General features: G+C 45.1%; 2 protein-coding genes across 2 annotated transcripts; one reads left to right on the forward strand and one right to left on the reverse strand.

The window, feature by feature from the left end:
• Positions 1 to 1,844: 1,844 nt before the first annotated feature.
• On the reverse strand, positions 1,845 to 5,868 carry LOC310836579 (uncharacterized protein). The gene is made up of 2 exons (XM_083721942.1): positions 4,604 to 5,868; positions 1,845 to 3,293 (listed from the first exon to the last, which is right to left on the reverse strand). Exons 1-2 carry the CDS (start codon positions 5,448 to 5,450, stop codon positions 2,827 to 2,829), a joined length of 1,314 nt encoding a protein of 437 aa, XP_083578068.1. The 5' UTR covers positions 5,451 to 5,868; the 3' UTR covers positions 1,845 to 2,826.
• Positions 5,869 to 17,149: 11,281 nt separating this feature from the next.
• On the forward strand, positions 17,150 to 20,018 carry AGTR2 (angiotensin II receptor type 2). The gene is made up of 2 exons (XM_083721138.1): positions 17,150 to 17,388; positions 18,266 to 20,018. Exon 2 carries the CDS (start codon positions 18,351 to 18,353, stop codon positions 19,413 to 19,415), a length of 1,065 nt encoding a protein of 354 aa, XP_083577264.1. The 5' UTR covers positions 17,150 to 17,388; positions 18,266 to 18,350; the 3' UTR covers positions 19,416 to 20,018.
• Positions 20,019 to 20,911: the final 893 nt, after the last annotated feature.

Raw genomic sequence — 20,911 nt, forward strand, 5'->3', positions numbered from 1 at the left:
TCAGGACCTCAGGTTCTCCATCCCTGACCAAACCCACCTGCTTCCAAGATGTTGCAAGTTAGGGAGTTTGTGGAGTGTGTGAAGGCATCAGGACCAGAACATTCTGCAAGAAGAAAGGATGGACTGAATAATATCTGAAAGGACTTGGGGAGATGGCTTCCTGTACTGTAATTTGGGGCAAAGAACATACTCTAGTGGTCAGAATTGTGGTAACTTTAAGGGAAAGTTGTATTTCTAAGGTTTGGTGGCTCATAACTTAAATCTTGTTTTAGAATAATACCAGAAACTGATGCCATAAAAACATATAGCAATAGAAAGATGATTTAATGTGGAATATAATGCAACAAATTTTGCTGAATCATCTTTATTGTATCAAAAGGTATAGCCAAATAACCAGAAAAAGAAAGCACAACTGCCTTGTGTGGCAAGAAGTAAAGGTAAAGGGACCCCTGATCATTAGGTCCAGTTGTGGCCAACTCTGGAATTGCAGTGCTCATCTTGCTTTATTGCCAATGGAGCCGGCGTAAAGCTTCTGGGTCATGTGGCCAGCATGACTAAGCCGCTTCTGGCAAACAGAGCAGCGCACGGAAACACTGTTCGCCTTCTCGCCAGAAAGGTACCTATTTATCTACTTGCACTTTGGCATGCTTTCAAACTGCTAGGGTGGCAGGAGCAGGGACCGAGCAACGGGAACTCACCCCATCGCGGGGATTCAAACCGCTGACCTTCTGATCGGCAGGTCCTAGGCTCTGTGGTTTAGATTTCCTTAACTCAAAAGTAACCAGTGGCAAATGGAGTGTAAAGAGTTGACTAGTCACCTAGAAAATGCTGTCATAGCCCTGACCTAAATCCAATAGAAAATCTGTGAAGCAGATGAAAGAAACTATTTTAGTCAGGGGCAATCAAGGAATAAAGCACAATTGCTAGAAGCAATCATGCAATCTTGGTTTCACATTATAATACCTGGTGGCCTAAACTCCTTGGTTCACTCCATGGGATGCCGATGTAGGGCTGTGATTGTGGCCAAAGGTTTCCATAAAGGTAAAGGTAAAGGTACCCCTGCCCGTACGGGCCTGTCTTGACAGACTCTGGGGTTGTGCGCCCATCTCACTTAAGAGGCCAGGGGCCAGTGCTGTCCGGAGACACTTCCGGGTCACGTGGCCAGCGTGACATCGCTGCTCTGGCGAGCCAGAGCCGCACACGGAAACGCCGTTTACCTTCCCGCTGGTAAGCGGTCCCTATTTATCTACTTGCACCCGGAGGTGCTTTCGAACTGCTAGGTTGGCAGGCGCTGGGACCGAGCAGCGGGAGCGCACCCCGCCGCAGGGATTCGAACCGCCGACCTTTCGATCGGCAAGTCCTAGGCGCTGAGGCTTTAACCCACAGCGCCACCTGCGTCCCTAAAGGTTTCCATACAAAGTATTAAAACAGAAATGGTGAGAAGTTATGAAATACCCTTTATCGTGTTTTTTTGTGTTTATTTTATTTGGCTATACAGTAGTTTTTTATAGAATAAAGATAATTTATCCCAGATTGTTGCATTATATTCTTCATTATAATCTTATTCCAAAAAGACTGTTTAAGCCACCAAGCCTCAGAAATACAACTTTTCCTAAACGTTCCCATAATTTTGGCCATTAGTGGGGAGCGGCCATAAGCTCAGCGGATGGTCCTTCAACCCCTGGCATCTCCAGGTAGGACAGGGAAGCCTGGAGAGCTGCTGCCAGTCAATGCAGACACTGCTGGGCTAGATTTGACTCGGCATAAGGCAACATAGGGTTTGTTTGTTTATAATCTTCATCATTATTTTAATAACTTAAATATCCACTTAACATAACATCTTTAAACAGTTTGACAGATTGCAATCATGATACCACAAGCAAAAACAAAACAAAAGAAAGCAAAGCAGAGTATCAAAATGCAATAAGAACCCAGTAGAACTTTACCAAAACAGAAACACTGAAATTATGCCTGCAGGCTGTTACAATGATTCAAAGAAAAGACAGTGACCCATGTTCAAACCCTAAACTGGTTAATCTTAACTACTGTCTGTTGAAACAAGCCAACTTTACAACCCATGGTTCCTATACTGTGCACACAAAGACTCAACTTTAATCCTGACATCATCAGACAGAAAGCTCAGATAGGAAGCCCCTGGAAGGCTCCTTCTCTGCATAAGACCTGTATGGGGAAGCTGAGCTGCAGCCCACAGATCCCACACCAAAGCATCCTTTCGCAGTTGTCTTGGAACAGGCAGCAGCATTCCAGATTAAAAGCCCAGAGCCCTGGCAGCTAACCTGACCTACTGAACTTTTGGCTTTCTTAAGCATCCATATGCCCTTGCCCAGCCAAACCACCATGAAATTAACATCTCACAAGCATGTCTGCAGCCAGTGGCGTAGGTGGCCAGTGCCCAGGGCCACAAGGAGTGGTGGGGAGAGGAGGGAAACAGACCAAGTACACATGCACGTTCAGCTGCCCAACAGCACCCACATCACCCAGGAGATTACAGCCACAGAGATCTGAAAAGAAGAGGTCACTTCCTGGTTTGCATGGAGTGACAGAAGCACACAGCTGTATTGAGGCAGCACCGGGTGTTGAAATTTTGCACCCCTAATGATTTTGCACACTGGGCAGCTGTCCCTGTGCCTCCCCCACACTATGCCACTGCCTGCAGCATTAATCACACTTTTGCTAATTGATAGCTTGGCGGGGGCTAAACTGTAAGCACAGTTTATTAATGGACAGGGAGCAAACCGCCCTCCAAAAAAGGGATTAGAGAAATGATCTGTCCCTTTATAGCAGGCAGCTTGAAATGAAGGTGGGTTACAAAGCCTTGACAAGGAGATTGTGGATACCTAGTTGCTTAGGTAACGAGAACACAGCTGAGTATGAGGCCCAACAGGCAAGGAGGAGGCAAAACGATTTCTCAGCAGCAGCAGCAGCAACAACCAGGTGAGAAGCCCCACTTGGGTAGGGCCCATCGCAGCCTTCTTCCTTCATGACCCCAGACTGTGGCGGGCAGCTGGGTGAGGCCCCCTGAGCATGCTGGCCAAGCTGAGATGTGTTGTGAATGGTGGGAAAGGCACAGTGCAAGCCCTCAATGACCCCTTGGTAGCTGAGGATCCAAGTGGCGAACCACAACATTCCGCAGTCACACTGCCAAGGGTTGTGTGACAGGAGGACGTATCTCAGCTTGGGGAGCTCTACCAGGAGGTGGTTGGAGAGGTAGCTCAGGTTGTTCCTGTTCAAGTGGAGGAAGTCCAGTTCCTTCAAGTGTGCGAAAGCAGGGCCTGCAGTCAGGGAGGGGAGAGAAACTGGATTTCATTTGCATTCGATGGCAAGCAGTCAAATTCACGCTTCTCAAACCAATAGGCAGACTGAAATGCAGCTGGTCCTTTGACACCTGCCCTTCTCAGAACTTTGTGATGTGGTTCTACAGACAACCAAAGCACAGATTAGGCAGAAATGTGCATAAATATGTATATTCAAAGTACAATCAGAACTTACATGCATTTAACTGGCATGATTCCAACCGTGTGCAGTTGAAGGTTGTCTGGTTGAAACACTGCAAGCAAGATGGAGAACTTGGAAGAATTTTTTGCACTGCATTTTCCAGGTGTGGAAAGAGCTTTTAAGCTCTCTGCCTCACTTGGGGGGCAAGGCCCACTTAGCATGCTGGCTCCAGAAGGCTGGCAATGCTTGTGCAGCAGCAATTCCAAGGGGGCAGTTTGAGCATACACATTTTTGAGTGTACACATAAGCCTTGGAACTTAACCCACACATAAGCTGTTATCATATTGTATACAGTGGAATCTCGTGTTACATACCGTCCTCCTTGAAAACGCTAGGAGGTTACAAGCTCTGCTAACCCGGAAGTAGATGCACCTTGTTGTGAACTTTGCCCCGGGATGCAAATGGAAGTTTTGTACCAGCAGCACAGCAGTAACAGGAGGCACCATTAGCAAAAGCGCACCTCAGGTTATGAACAGTTTTGGCCTAAGAACGGACCTCCGGAATAAATTAAGTTCGTAACTGGAGGTACCACTGTATATACACAAGGTTCAAGGTCTTTGCATGAATTTACAAAGCCCAGAACAAGTTAGACTAGGCCAGCTCAGGGACCACCTAAACCCTTATCTCCTTGCTTGATCAGTGAGATCAACACTGGAGTGTCATTGATCATTCTTTGAGTTGGTGAGGCTCACTTGATAACAGCAAGAAATAGAGACTTTAGTGTTATCAGCACAGTCCTGCAGAATGCTCTGTCAATAGAGATTCAGCAGATCAAATAATAAATTAATAAATATTGATGAAAATTTTGTGTGCAAAATTCACATTAGTAAAAATCACTTGTGCTGACAGTACATTAGCCATATGTATATTACTCCATTGTTTCTTAGCTTAATGTATACAAAAATGTGTTTATTAGGTACAATTGTACAATTATCATGGAAATGCTGATGAATTTTCGCAAGGCTGTTGTTGTTGCTTTTAAAGCCACAAATTCCTACAGAAATGTGGGAGCTTTTAGAATTTAAGATGGGGGGGAGGCATGATAAACTAAGAGGAACTGAAATGGACAAGACCTGTCCATTCTTACCTGCAATGGACACAATCCGGTTGTTGTTGAGATAGAGCCTCTTCAAGTTCTGGAGACTGTCGAAAGGGCAGCTGATCCTGGTGAGCCGATTGGCCTCTAGGTGGATGCTCTTGAGCTGCGTCAATCCACTGAAGAGCTGATTAGGCAAATTGGAGAGACGGTTGTGTCCTAAATTTAACGTGCCAAGCCTGTCCAGTTGGAGGAAGGCGTCCTTCTGGATGGTCCAGATGCGATTCTTTCGGAGGTTCAGCTCTCTCAGGGCTCCCATGTCCTTCAGGGAGTCTCTACCGATGGCTTCAATGTGGTTCCTCTCCATTGACAGCTGTGTGAGGCTCGTCAGGCTCCGGAAAGCTTGTGGGATGTAACGCATGTTGTTGGAGGTTAGGTCGAGGGCTTCCAAAGAGGGGAGGTGGGAGAAAACAAAAGGGTGGATTTCAAAGAGGTTGCAGTGGGATAAATCCAAACTGATGAGGTTATGAAGGCCTTGGAAGGTGTTGGCATGGAGGTAGGTCAGCCTGGGGTTCCTGCTGAGATATAAGACCCGCAGGTTGCAGAGTGACTTAAAAGCTCCCGGGTACAGAAAAGTGAGGTTGTTGCGATCCAGCCAGAGGCTGTTCAGGTAGGTGAGGTTGCTGAAGGCATCGGTGGTCAGCAAGCGCAGAAAGTTATTGGACAGGTTCAGCGAGATGGTGGAAGCAGCAATTTCCCTAGGGAGGCTGCGGAGTCCAGCGCTGTTGCAGTAAATGGTGGCACCAGGGGAGCAATTGCACAAGGAGGGGCAAGTCGAGGGGCCCAAGCCAGGCCTCAATGAACTGGTGAAGATCAAAAGAAGAAGCAGGAGGTGCATGTCCCAGCATAGGATAAAGAACGCGGACTGCCTTGCAGAGAGAAATGGCAGAGGGGACTGAGATGAATGAGGTGGCTTTTGAGAAGTGAAATGAAGCCAAGGGAGATTAAGCTTCCTATGAACAAGGAGGGATAAAGTTCTTAGTCAAATGAGAGCTTACAAGAAGGACTGGCCAAAGAGTGAACGAATCTGTCTTAAGTTCAGTTCTCTGCATTTCCACATCAACTTACAGCTCCGTTTTCAAAACCAACCCTTATGAAATTTAATCTGCATTTTAGTGATAATTCCTCCTGACCCATAATTTTTGTATGCAATTTTGCTCCATGCAGACAGTTTTGCAAAGCTGTCTCCTCAATATAGATGCTGTTTTCATTTTTATGCACACTTTAACCTAGCATTTGCAGTTTTAGAAACATTAACCAGGATGGAGAACCACATTGCAAACATTAGGAAAAGTGAAAATTCCAATATATGTGTTTAAGTTTGCATGGAAAGAGCAAATTAGGCAGGTTTGCCTTGCTGTATATATTTATAAAAATATTTGAATACTTCAATTTTATAACAAAAATCAAAGTGGTTTGCAACAATATTACACTAAAATAAAAACCACACATAAATTAAAACAGTTTAGGAACTATTCCCAAAAAGCAAGTGTGAACTGAATCCAACTTCTGCTCCAGACTGGAACAGCATGTCATTAACCACAACAAGGATGCCTGCAGTCTACTTGTTTTGACTGATGAAGAAACATAGCTGTCAACCTTCCCTTTTTTTGCGGGAAATTCCCTTATTCCAGCGCTGTTTCCCGCTGCTATCCCGCATTGTTAGATATCCCGTAGACTGTCCCCGGGACAGGTGAGGCTGCTGATCCCTTATTTTCAAATCTGAAAGTTGACAGCTATGTGAAGAAAGCATTTAATAGCTTGCTTGTCTGCCGGCCCCTGACATCCTTAGATGCTCTTCACCTATGATCTGCCTTTTGAGAATTTTGTTGTAGCTGTTGCTCCCTTTAACTTTCTAGTTCAGTATGTGAATCTGTTCTGATGCCTTCTGTGACTTGAGGATTCTGCTTCAACCAGGGCATCCCTTGTCATTCTACACAACAGCCGTGAATCTGTGTGGTTAAGCCCGGATCTACTGCAATCCCATAGAAAGTGGGGTCGGGGCTCCCATGCAACACTTTTCTCCCCAACTAGACTCCATTACCCAAAGAGGGTCTGGCTAAGCAAGGACAGTATGGTGAGTTGCTGGAAATGTGACAGGCTGCTTGTCCTCCTCTTCCTCCTCCTTGAATGGATGTGGATTTATTTTTATTCTTTAGATTTCTTACTTGCCATTTATCATAAGGAATGCGGCAGGCTTCTGAGTTATACAGCACTCTTCATCTGGCATGAAAGGTAAGATGTCCAACCACCACACGCTCTGTGCAACATATTGTGTGATGAATACTTTTAATAAACATACCGTGTTTGTTATTTGATTTATTCAACTTTTATCATGTATTTCCATCCAAAGGGGCCCAGGGCAGCAAACAACAAAACTATCAAAGCAATGCAAAGATTTTGAAAATGTTTTAAAACACTCAAATATCCTCAAAATTTCAAAGACGCCAGAAGCAGACTATTTCTACAAAACAAACAAACAAAACCATTATGCTGAAATGTTAATAACATACACAGCTCACCATGGAGGGTATTCCAGAACTGAGGAGCCACCAGTGAGAAGACCCTGTCATGGCAACATCCAGCAGCAATACCACCCAAGGACCCAGCTAAGGACTTCAGGGTGCTGTTTTTTTCTTACAGAGTCTAGGCTAATATGATACCCTTGTTTTGTTTTTTGTTTTTTATATGGCTGGAGTGGGGGCTGGAGGGATGAAAACCATGGGCTTGGAGAGGGCCCCTTTTACTCATTAAATTCCATGCACACACAATTCCAACCGAAGCAGATGGGTGAGGGACAGCTCAGTCAGTAGAGCAGGAGACTCTTAATCTCAAGGTCATGGGTTCGAGCTCTGCTTGGAGCAAAATGTTCCTGCACTGCAGGGAGTTGGACTATGTGATCCTCCTTGTGGTCCCTTACATATCTACAATTCTATGTTTTGAACACAATGCATACCCATCTTTGGTTGAAATCTTCTCCACAAAGCAGCTTCCATGGTCTCTCTAAAAGTGTGTTACAAGCGAGAGTGGGGTGGGGTGTGTGTTGTTTGTTCGTTTTAATTCGAAGTAAAATTCATACTGTAAGATGTGTATATCAGAGATGTATACTTTTAGGACTCACACAATTGTTTCTGAAAGTTGTTTTAAGCCGTTTTCAACATTGTGTTTTTAATTGTTGTAGCCCGCCTTTGGATCTTAGGGTCAGGGACCCGTAAATAACAAATAATGAAATAAGTTGGGCGGAACAGCCTCGGTAATACCCCGAGTCTGCATTACTCCCTAGAAGGCATTGTCAAGACTCAAAGCGTCACACGCACACAGGCCGCCAAAGGATAGGATTCCCCAGCTACGCATTTTGAACACCCAGAAGCAGCCGTTATGAGCTTCCAAACGGCGATTCCTGCCGCAGCTTTAAGACCTCCGGAGCAGCAACTCGCTTAACGATCAGGCGCCTAATCGCTTCCATTCCACTCAAGAGAAAACAGCTTTTCTCGTGCTCTAATCTGATGCTAATTCTGTAAGGCTCAGCTCAGATTTGCATATTTACACATCATTAGCGTGCGTGGGCACGAGCACCAGAAGACCAGAACACGGAGAAGCCATACGTCAATCTCTGACAGATCAGATCCCCGTTAAACATTGTGCTTCCCACAACAGCTCAAACAAATGAATTCTAGAATCCCAGAAAAGGCCCTAAGGCGAGAGCCCTCCTGATTGCCCTTCAGGTATCCAGAGGTATACTGCAGCTGAATCTGGAGGTTCCATTGATTGAACACAGCTAAAAGCTATTGGTCAGCAGCCCATCCTCACAAGCTGCCACTCCTCACGGGGAACCTTCCACCTAATCTGCTAGCTGCCCTCTCCTTCTGAATCCCCAGGCTCTGCAAATAAACAGAGAACTTTGCAGTGGCTGATGTTTGCTGGTGGGCAGCACAGAGGGTAGTTCTTTGGACAACCTCCTGCAGACAGACCACATAGCATCCACTGTTCACTGTGTAGCAATGGGCCTTGGTCTGGCAGCAGAACATCTGTTTTGCAGGCAGAAGATCTGAGATTTAATTGTGGGAGTTTCCAAGTAGGGCTGGTGACATTCCCAGTCCGAAACCCAGAGACCTGAGTCAGATGGACCAAGGATTTGGTTCTGTATGATGCATCTTGCTATGTTTGTGTGCAGATGTACGGCTGTAGCCAAGGAGGCGCAGGGGGGCAACTGCCCCCCAGTAAATAAAAAAAAAACCTTAACTGAGTTTCTGCCCCGCTCCTCCATAAATCTTGGCTACACCCATGTGCAGATGGACCCAATGCTACTATATTGCATATGTTGTCTGATCAGATATGATTCCATTTCATTCCATTTCACCTTTAGTTTGTGAGCCACCTTCCTGGATTGCTATACACAAGGAAGCATACAAGCCAAAGAAGCATCAAAATATACTGCAAAGATCACACATCTAGTAACAAAACAATCCAATACAAATAAGCCATAATAAAAAAATGACTGAAATGACTGTAAAAAAATGATGCATAAAATAAAGTAATATTCAATAATCCATTTAAAATATAATAGTACACAGTAAAATTAACTCTCAGGATATCAGCAAATTGCAATTCCATCTTTATGATTCTATGAATTGTGCAAATCACCTTTGGGTGATAGATTTATTTATATTTATTTGTTTCTTGAAATGTATATACACTCTACTCCTCAGAGTAGTTGACAAAAAGAATTTTTAAAATGAAATTATCAGTTAAAAAAAATCAGAAAATCCACGCTAAGCTAAAAATCAGTTTAAAATACATGCTAACATGCCGGGACAGGCTTGTCTAGCCCATAAGGTTTTAAGCAGCACCATATAGGGTGAGGGTGCCTGCCTGATGTGTGGCTGCTAACACACTAAGTTTGATTTCCTATGAATGTAGGGCAAGTGCTTTGTGGCATCTGCCATGGTGCCAGTCCTGGAGACTGGAGCAGCTGAATGTGTGTTTGAGCCTATGCATGTGTCAGGGGTTCAGGAGCAGAGACACAGGAGGGGGAGCAAATGGAGAGTGAGGAGGAGGAATCCGAGTGGGGTGGAGGCAGTGACAGTGGCCAGAGTCATTCCACGAGCCTCTCCAGCGAATCGGAAGATTCACAGAAGGGAGCGCCGATGGCCAGGGCAAGGGGGGCTCCAGGGGGAAAACCCCAGGAGGAAGGGGCCAGCGGGGACTCCCTGAGCAGCAGTTGGAAATCAGGACCAGCTTCCCCACCAGAGCGCAGTAGGGAGGGGGAGTCCCAGGAATCGGGACCAGTGTTCTCACCACCAGCGAGAGGAGATGAGTCAGGTTTGACCACGCCCACATCGGAGAGCGGGGAAACGGTCAGGAGGAAGGTTACCGGCTGGGCGCGCGCGCCAAGTTCAAATGTACAGGCGAGCGGCACAGCAAGGAGCCCGGATAGGGAGCCAGGTCCTAAAGCCCGCCGGAAGGAAGGGCAAGACTCAGGGGGGTCAGCGTCAGAAGAGTCCAGGAAGGAGGAAACCCCAGGGGGCAGAAGGACCCAGAGGAGGAAGGAACAGCGCAGGAGGTGGAGCCGGGCTAGGATCTTGAACTGGTGCGGAAGGGATAGTGACTCAGAGGGGACTTCGCCGATCTAGAGTCAAGACGTAGGGCTGCGCGCTCTGGGGTTTGAAATGGAAACTAAACTTCAATAAAGACTTTTGTACATTACATCAACCGGGCGTTGGTCCTTTGTGAGCTGGGACCTAGAGGCAGTCCTGACAGCATGGATGGGGTAATATGACCTCACAGGTAAACTGGCCCTGTGTCGAATTCAGCCCTTGAGAGTTAGGAAAACTATGGAATTTGGGGGCCAAATTTTCATCTAAATGGACATGGGGCCTAACTTGGAGGGAAGGAGCCTAATTATTCCATGGGTTATCTCCTTCTGAGCCCCTTCTGACTGCAGCCCCGTAGGAGCCAACTTCTAAGGGCCAAGGTCCCTTCGCCCCTCAATAAAATATTTAAGGGAACTGCCCCTCCCAAAGCTGATGGGCATTGCCATTCAGATGGTGTGTGCACTATGTCATGTGATTGATTATGTGGGATGGGGCTTACCTGGGCCTCCCCAGTATTTTATTAAAGTTGGCACCCCTGGAAGCCACTATGTTGCTTGCTGTGAGAGCCCTTTGCTTCTGACCCAAGAAGGAGGTTCAAGCGCTGCAGGGCTGCTCTGTGATTGGACTCCAGACATCTTGTAATTTTTCTGAGCCCTGGGAAAAACACAACAAGCCCCAAGGGCTGGATTACTAGATATCTGGCAAACTAAGGATTAGCACAAATGCTTACCCTCATTTGGCTTGAGATGCTGAGCTAGACAGACATAACATTTGCACAGATTTTAATGGGCCTCTGCAGTGGAATTTCTCTAGTTTATTTTTCAGTCTCTCCTACCAAGAGCACCTTAACTAAGATTTTGTTCATTCCCTGGCCAGGGAGCCTCTCTCCTGGCTGATTCAATCCCTCTGGCTGCCTGCTTTCCCTCTCCCTCCATCTTCTCTCAGGTTCAGTCCCACATCCCACTCCCTGCACCTAGAGTGGGAGGTAATATTTCTTCCACAACAATAATGTTAGGAGCTAAATTTTGTGTGGGTGCACTGCTAGATGAAGAAATCAGTAGTCTTCATTTTGACTTGAGTTCCCTGTCTTCCTGATTTTCAAGCTGCGAGTGCCAATCATTATGTATCTGCCTCTGAAAGAACAGGTGCATAGGGGTTTTTTTGTCTGTGTGTGTATGTGGGGTTGTTCTTGGACTATTCCTTATCACTTGAGGCTCAGGTAGCCTCGGCGGCTACGGGTGCCTTTGACCATCTATAGTTAATGTGCAAACTACAGCCAATCCTAAGCAGGATCGATCTGGCTGCAGTGATTCATACACTGATAACTTCCAAAACTTGATCATTGCAATGTGCTCTAAGTGGGTCTGCCCTTGTGCCTGGCGCAGAAGCTCCAGGTGGTTCAAAGCCCTGTGGTGGCACTGTGGATGGGGACAGACTGCTGCCAGCACACAACGCTGGTGCTTAAAAGCTTGCACTGGCTGTCCATTCGCAACCAAGCCTGTGTCAGGGTTCTTGTCTTAATTTGCAAGGCCCTTAACATATTGGGTCCAGGGTACCTCAATGACCACCTAATCTATTATATTTCAGCATGATCACCGAGTCTCTCTTGGTGGTCCCCCATGGATCAGATGCACAGGTCATAACTACTGGAACTCTGCATTCAGTGACATGGAACCAAGTAATAGAATCACAGAATCATAGGGTTGGAAGGGTCCCAAGGGATCATCTAGTCCAACCCTTTGCAATGCAGGCATCTCAGCTAAAGTATTCATCACAGGTGGCCAGCCAATCTCTACTTAAAAACCTCCAAGGAAGGAAAGTCCACAACCTCCCAAGGGAGTCTGTTCCACTGCCAAGCAGCTCTTATTGTTAGAAAGTTCTTTCTGATGTTTAACCAGAATCTCTTTTCTTGTAACTTGAAGCCATTGGTTCAAGTCCCACTTTCTGGAGCAGGAGAAAAGCTTCCTCCATCTTGCATAGGACAGCCCTTGAGATCACTGAAGATGGCTCTCATATCTCCTCTTAATCTTCTCTTTTCCAGGCTAAACATACCCAGCTCCCTCAACTGTTCCTCATAAGGGCTTTGTTTCCAGACCCTTGATCATCTTACCTTCCTCTGCACACGTTCCAGCTTGTCAACATCCTTCTTAAATTGTGGTGCCCAGAAATCAGAATAGAGGGGTACTATTACTTCCCTTGATTTGGACACTATACTACTATACTTCTCTTGATGCAACCTAGAATAGCAATGCTTTTTTTGCTGCTGCATCACACTGTTGACTCATGTTAAGGTTGTGGTCTACCAAGACCCCTAGATCCTTTTCACATGTACTACTGGCAAGCCAGGGGTCCCCTGCCCTATATTTGTGCATCTGGTTCTTCCTGCCTAACATTCCTGCCTAACCTTACATTTGGGCCTATTGAGATTCATTTTGTTAGCTTGTGCCCAGTTCTCCAATCTATTCAGGTCATTTTGAATTCTGATTCTGTCTTCTGTGGCATTGGTTACCCCTCCCAGTTTGGTGTCATCTGCAAATTTGATGAGCATCTCCTCAATTCCTTCATCTAATGGGCCCAGGACAGAACCCTGCAGCGATTTCCTTCCAGATGAGATCACAGGCACCCTCCTTGCTAAATTTCAGGCACATGGCTAAGACTTTCTTATTCTGGAAGCTGCTTAAAGTAGTGTTCAGTTTTATGACACTTTTAAAAAATTGTTTTATTGTTGTGTTTTTCTGCTGATTATGCACACCACTTAGAAATGCAAATAATTAGTAAAAAAATTATGGGAAATGATATATAATGAAATGAAAAAAATGTTGAGATATATATATTTTTTAAAAAACAGAAGCATTTTTACTTGGTATTATAAGTGAGGATATTAATAGACAGGATGTTAAATTGTTTTTATATGCAACAACAGCGGCGAGAGTATTGTTGGCCCAGAAATGGAGGAAATACTGACAAAAGAAAAATGGCAGACAAAATTAATGGACTACGCAGAATTGGATAAAATGACAGGAAGGATTCGAAACCTGCGGGACCAGAGATTTACAGAAGATTGGAAGAAGTATATGAATTGTTTGAAGAGCAACTGTAATCAACAAATTACGCTAGTAGGACTACAAGAAGTTTTGTAAGGAGAAATATATGAAACATTGCAAAGAAGAGAAAGAAGAGAGATATTAGTTATGAGATTTAAATGTAATAGTGAAAGTAAGAAATGTAAAATAAGTGAAAAGATTGGAAAATTGTCAGATGTGATTGATGGAAGTAAAAAAAAATTGTATAAGATATAAAAGTATGTTTAATAATTGTTGAAAATGATATGTTAAAAAAACTAATAAAATTATTTTTAAAAAGAAAAAAATGCAAATAATTAAGTGGTGTAGGAATGACTTAAAAATAAATAAATAGAGATAGATAGATGATGATAGATAGATAGATAGATAGATAGATAGATAGATAGATAATGGCACAGAGTCCCACACAAAAGACAAAAGTTTCAGAAGGGTTAGGAAGAAATCCAGGTTTGCAAAGGTACAATTTTAACAACTCTAAAAGCAGCATATGAAGGAAAAACACAAAACAACCCCATGAGGGGGCACGGTGTACTAGTTAATAGCAAGGGGATGGAGAGTAATCACATCTGGAGTTCAAATGTATCAACGGAAGCTGAATACTTTGTTGGAGTATTTGTTGGATAATACTCTACCCTGGATATGACTTTAGGCAAATTAAGAAAGCTGTTTATTTTACACGAAAGACATACCGTACTTGAAAGGCGCTTGCAACTCATAATAACTGCAAGGAGGCTTTCTAAAACTGGACTCTCTCTGAATGCTGGAGTTCATTTGGATGCTTCTAAATCAGCAAGAAATGCTTGAAAAGGGAAGACAGAGCCAAGCTTCTGCAGGAATCTCCTCTTTCATGGAATATTCCAAACATGCAGTGTTTCAAAATGTTCTAGAGAGACTGTCAAATCATGCTCTGGAGCTCAGAAGCTCCTTGATATGCCAAGTCCTCGATGTGGAATCTAAACATAAGGCACATTTACAAGCTTATTCTTCGTGTTTTAAAGGAAATTGGGAGGGGACATCATTTAAAAGCCCCCTCTCCAAGTTACTGCACATAATGTAGGTCACTGGAACACTTCATGTCTGTACATCCTGAAGGCACAGCTAGGCTTGGATATGTGCCAGAAATTGCAAAGGCAAGTCCCTTCAGTCTTGGCTGGGTTAAATCCAGGCCACTCATTTACTCTGGGAATGAAATTGCTTTATCCCATACTTTATCATCTTCAGCCTCTTGATTTTCTCATTCTGACTTTATGTTATGACACATGTATTAAAATGGCTCTCGGAGAGCAGAACTTGTTTATAACAATAGCGTCTTGTGACACTCATTAAAAGACTAACAAGCTGGGGATACTTCCAGATGAACTGGTTATTGAGCATTTAGCCTGACTTTGCATGAGGTGCTACAATGCCTGCTATTTACTGAACATTCCTTTTGATTTGTTTGTGGGCAGGTTACGTAGTGTCACATTAAGACACTGCCACCCCACACTTTCCAGTGCATTTCCCCATAACATTCCTTACAGCAAAAATTCTGGAGATTTTTTGTTTGTTTGTTTTTTTAAGAGTAAACTGATTTCAATTGCAGAACTTGAATTTGCCTTTTGCAGCTGAATTTTCCCACCCATACAAAATTGGAACAGCTCGGAAGCAGTCTGTGTTGTATAGTGGTTAGAGTGTTGGACCTGGACCTTAGGAGACCCACTCAGTCCTGGAGCTCATTGGGTGATCTTGAACTAGACACCATCTCTTAGCCTAACCTACCACACAGAATTGTGAGGGTAAACTGGCAGAACCATTGAGCTCATTGAAGGAATGGTGGAATATAAATACAATGTAATATACTCTCGATTTTGGAAAGTTATTTGTTCATTATACATTTGCACACCTCTTAAGATACCATACCAATTTTTTCTGTGTGTGTTCCCAAAACTGAAAAATGGATTTTCATCTATGGTTGGATACAATTGTTTTGAATCAAGATGGAGGACTGAGTCTTTTAAAACTGCACTGATTTTTCCCCAAATTTCACATGATGGGTCCTGAGATCAAGGAGCAGATGTTCATCTATGTTTGGATACTGCATTTTGATGTATTCCCTCCAACAAGCTATTATCTGAACTGAAAGCATAAGCCACATGAAGAGATTCACACACCTTCTATGTCCACTGGGGTGGACAGACAGACCGAAGGTGATTTGGAAATACATCTAGCCATTTTGATGTGTATGACACCATGCAAACATGATTTGAAACATAATGAGGAAAACCAACCTCACTGGATTTTAAGCAAGCAAAGCCTCACATGGATGTAGAGAAAAGAGAGGGGAATTGATGTGGCCTAGTGGCAGAACACCTGAATTACATGCAGAAGTTCTCAGGTCCAATCCCTAGCATCTCCAGGGAGGTCTAGGAAAGATTCCTGAAGAACTGCTTCCTGTCAGTGTCAACAGAACTGAGCTAGTTGGACCAATGGTCTGACTCAGCAGAAGGCAGCTTCAGAACTGTAAACTGTTGTGCCAGCAAAATGTTGAATAGTAAGGGTAACAGGAGGTCTGCAACAATACAAAACACAAAACATCACAAAATATAAAAATTAGATAATTTTTAAAAATAGGCACAATTACTAGCATTCTTTCTTTTTGTGATATTCTAATGACTATTCTTTTGACTATGAAAGAGAGCTTAGGAATACAATAATGTTGTGATCCCAGATAACAAAATGCCACCATTTAGAAAATAAAATTCTGTAGAAAAGAAAATTGCACTCCACAGTTTTCTGGATTGTAGTGAGCCTGGGGAGGAGCAGCGTCTGACTAATGGGTGGAAAAACATTGCAGGTTGGCACCCATGGGCAGAAGCAAAGCTAATGTGTGAGGAAGCTCTGTTGACACTGAAAGTTAAGCAGCCAGGACTTGGCATCCTGGAGAATAAACACTCTGTGCTTCTCCTTCAGCTTGCAGTTGGATCAATTTTCAGTGCAAATCGAGCTTACCAGGGCTCATTCAAGATGTCTTTCTACCTGAGGCCAAGGGAAAGATGCTGCTGCTCCCTACCCCTGCATAGTTCCAGTCACAGAATCCAGCCAACCCTGTGCATGCAAACAGGTGAACAGTCTCATGTACATGGACCATTTGACCTCTAACATGTTGCTAATTGGACCTCTGAGTTTGATGGGAGCCAGCCTTTCCAACAGCATTTCCAAATTCCATGCAGCCCGAATTCTATGCATTTATCTTTCTTGCTGGGTTGGGGAAGGGGGAAAGTTAGGAACCGCAGCCAATTGCTTTGGCACAGAGCTGGTTGCATTTACCTGCTGAGTCCTTGCTTGCTTATCAGAAAGCACATTGCTCAGAGATTCTTGGCTCATTCAAACTTCATTTTGTGTTGAGTTTCTAGACACAGGTCTGCACTTTAAAGCTCCGTGTCCAACTGCTTCCCCACATACACTTTCTCCAGGAAAACACGCTCTTTACTGCTGATTTGGAGCAAACAGCAACCTTCAGAAAACCTGAATTGCCTTTTGTTGAGATTCAGTGTGGAGCTGCACATAGAATGCGCAGGGCAAACAGTAAGTGTAGATGAAACTTCTGCTCTGAAGCTTTTTTCTCTTTCAGCATTATCTGTACAATTCCATGCACACTTTCCTGGAAGCTACACCTTACTGAAGATGCTAGTTTATTTTGCTTATTTTCCACCCCTCTTTCGCACACATTCTTCTCAGATTGCAGGAAGAAATAGCTGCACACTTTCTAGCCAAACTTTATGAAGGGTAAGCTGGGAGGGGGAGCATTCTCTCTCCAAACAACTGCACTGGGAATGGATTGCTTAAACACCCTCCCTCCTTCAGTCTTTTGCCTCATTGGTTGTAGAGACTGAGAGACGCATGTATGCTCTCTACCAGCCCAATGCTCCTCTCATACAAAGCGGGAAGCTATGCAAAGACTTTCTCGATGGTGTTCATGTTTCAGTCTTGGAGTGATGTAAAGCCAACTCTCACAAAGCAGCCAGAGAAAGAAGGGAAGGTTTTGCCTGGAAGGTTTTGCTCCTGCCTGAGGGTGGACACAACTTGGTGTGTAACCAGCCTGAGTTCAAGCACTCCCAGAGTAAGTAACCACCTGTCTTCTTTGTGTTTCCCATAAGGCTTTATGTTATCTAGCACTGTGTGAAGAAACTGCTTTGCATGGAGGGGAGGTTTGCTGTATAGAAATGTCTGAATAATAACAGTGAAGATTTAAAGGGTATTTTACACACACAAACTTTTTCATCCATGCTCAATATGGTTCCTTCGTGATTTCTGTTTTAAAATAAACATCCTTCTGCAGCCTTTCAATTGAAGGGTTGTGGCTCAGTGTCTGCTTGCATACAGAGTGTCCCAGGTTTCAACCATGACATCTCCACACAGAGCTGGGAAAGTGACCATTGTCTGGACCTCTGGGGAGCTGATGCTTGTCAGTGTTGATAGCAGAGAGCTAAAAGGAAGGCTCTAGGCTGATGGTGCCTGGTTTAGGGAGAGAATTAAGCTTTTGCCTTCACAGCTGTGACCCTAGAGTCCTGGGACAAAGTTGAAGGCAGACATTGCCTTCAGACCCTCCAATCTTGGAAGCACAAAGCTGGTTGCTTCAGGGGACAGCATGCTGGACTCGACTGACTTTTGATCTCTTCCAGCAGATCAGATCTTAAGCAATAGTAGACCTGGAATGCACCTGCATCCTGGGGGAGTGCTGTAGCTCTGCACACAGAAGGTCCCAGGTTCAATCCCTGGCACCTCCAGAATGTCCCCTACCTGAAACCTGGAAAGCCACTGCCTGTCAATGAAGGCAGTTATACCATGTTAGAGGGAACGATGCTCTGACTCCTTAGAATGCCATTTCCTGGTTTCATCTCCTTCATGAGTAAACTGGGAAGGCCAAGGATGTAGTTTGCACGTATGCAGCTTGTGATTCTGTTGTGTTTTCTCTTTCTTAAAAAAAATAAAAATAGGCTAGCTATTGGATGATGTGACACACAAAACTCCAGTTGCCAAGAAGAGCTCACTGCACCCCAAAACTCCATCCTGGGCACCAGCATGCATTCCAGGGACAACGACTCCACCCCCAGCCCCACTGAGCAGCCTTTGCAAGATCTTTACTCCTCTCCAGCCAACGTCTCCTCCCACTGCCCTATCTTTGTCTCCAGTTACCAGTTTGTCCTCATCCCAGTCCTCTACTGCATCATCTTCATCCTCGGAGTGGTGGGGAACAGCATGGTGGTAGCAGTGCTGTGTTGGCAGCGGAGCCCGAGGAAAGTCTCCAGCATTTACATCGTCAACCTGGCTATGGCGGACTTGCTGGCCCTGACCACACTTCCTTTTTGGGCTGCATACTATACGTATGGGTACAACTGGCTCTTTGGCCCAGTGATGTGCAAAATCACCAGCTCGGTCCTTTGCCTGACCATGTTTGCCAGCATCTTCTTCATCACCTGCCTAAGCCTGAACCGCTACCAGGCAGTTGCCCACCCATTCCAGTCCCAGCAAGGGACACTGCAGCAAGCGTCCAAGACTGCGCTTCTGGTATGGGGACTGGCGGCCCTAACTTCCCTGCCAACTTTCTACTTCCGCAACACCAAATACATCGTGGAGCTAGGTGTGACAGCCTGCATCATGGCCTACCCATCAGAGAAATACTCCAGCTGGTCAGCTGGAACAGCCTTGATGAAGAACATCCTTGGGTTCCTGGTCCCCCTCATCATCATTATCACGTGCTACCTTTGGATCAGGGTGCACCTGATGAGAGCTCAGGGGGTTGGGAAGAACCAGCAGATGAGGGATAGAGTCCTGAAGCTGGTGGCCACTGTGGTGGTGGCTTTCTTGGTCTGCTGGCTCCCCTTCCACATCCTCACCTTCCTGGATGCCCTTTCCTGGATGGATGTGATCAGCAATTGCTGGGTCACCTCTGTCATCGACGCAGCCCTACCGTTTGGGCTCTCCATGGGGTTCGCTAACAGCTGCATCAATCCTTTGTTGTACTATGTCATCAGCAGCCAGTTCCAGGAGAAACTCCAACATTTGTTCAAGCTGAGGCTCTATCAGTTCAAGGGGAAAACCTTTGCCCCAGCAAAACTTGCTCCCCCCAAATCACGGAGTCCCTGATGGGGATAGACCAAAGCAGAGTCTATGCGAAGCCACAGACACACCCACCGTGGGTGCCCTGAGTGAGTGAGCAGCATCTGGAAACTTGGAGGAGGAGGAGGCTGCCTTCTTGGTCAGTTTCCTCGCCTGCTTTTTACACATCTCCTGGAACAAACTGTCCAGCAAAGACTGTGCTTTCAATTTCTTGAACTAATTTTGACTTCTTCATGCATTTTACTTGCTCTGTGTTTTGTTTTTATACATTGTGTGTGGGGGGGGGGATGGGACAGGGTTTGACTTACCATCAGTAAACATTTGGGTGACATTACAAACCCAGTAGCTGTTTGTGACGAAAGGGCAGCCCTTCTGGCTTCTAGATGCCATCAGGGGGGAAAGCTGGTTTACAGGAAATGCCAGAGGGAGGGAGGAAGAGAGAGAGAGAGAGAGAGAGAGAGAGAGAGAGAGAGAGAGAGAGCGCAGTATGTAGTCATTTCTGCCTTTGAAATTCCGGTAATGTCCGGGAAAATCCGGACGTATGGCAGCTATAGTGTGTAGAGCAAGTGCACAGACAGCCCTCTTGCTTTGGATGTGCTAAAACAATAAAGAGTCTTGTGGAATCTTAAAGACTACTGGGTCTACTATGGCCTCAGCTTACATGGACCAGTCAGGGCTGGTCCAATACATTTTGCTGCCTGAGGCAAGGGATAAAATGGCTCTCCATCTCACCCCATTCCATTTACAGAAGCTAGCTATAGTGGTTGCTGAATCTTAGTACCCACATTGACAATGGGGCAGTGTCTCCCCCATTTCCTGGGGGCAGCAAGTTTGTTGGGGGTGTGAGGATGCCAGGCCTCACCCCTGCACTCCCTGTTCCCATCTGCCAACTGAAACAGATGCCTCACTCTGCCTCATGGTAGAGCTGGCCCTGAATATAGTCCACTTCATCAGATGCTTGAGGTGTTATCCTGAGTTATAGATATACATACCTTCCGGGGATGGGAGGAGAAATTCAATTAAGTTCTCATTTAAAAGCAAACCTCCCTAATTCACACTTTCTGGGGGGAGGGAAATGCAAGAACTGAAACACAGCCATCCTTTGAAATTAATGTTGTATATTTTGTGATATTAAATCTCTGCTGGGATTCTCTCACCAAAGAGGACTTGCCCTAAACCTAGATTTTGGCATCCAGAGATTTTCCTTTATAACTATTTTATTTTACCTTGCAACCAACACGGACCACAGTAGAGGAAGAAAGTGCTAAAGTTTAACTCTTCACCCCATCTGCTGCAATCCCAATTATCATCAACCCCCTCCCTGCCTCTACTGCTAGGTAAAGGTAAAGGGAACCCTGACCATTAGGTCCAGTCGTGGCCGACTCTGGGGTTGCAGCGCTCATCTCGCTTTACTGGCCGAGGGAGCCAGCGTACAGCTTCCAGGTCATGTGCCCAGCATGAATAAGCCGCTTCTGGCGAACCAGAGCAGTGCACGGAAACGCCGTTTACCTTCCTGCCGGAGT

The sequence above is a fragment of the Podarcis gaigeae genome (assembly GCF_964106915.1).
Source record: "Podarcis gaigeae genome assembly, chromosome: Z".
NCBI classification, from domain to species: Eukaryota; Metazoa; Chordata; class Lepidosauria; order Squamata; family Lacertidae; genus Podarcis; species Podarcis gaigeae.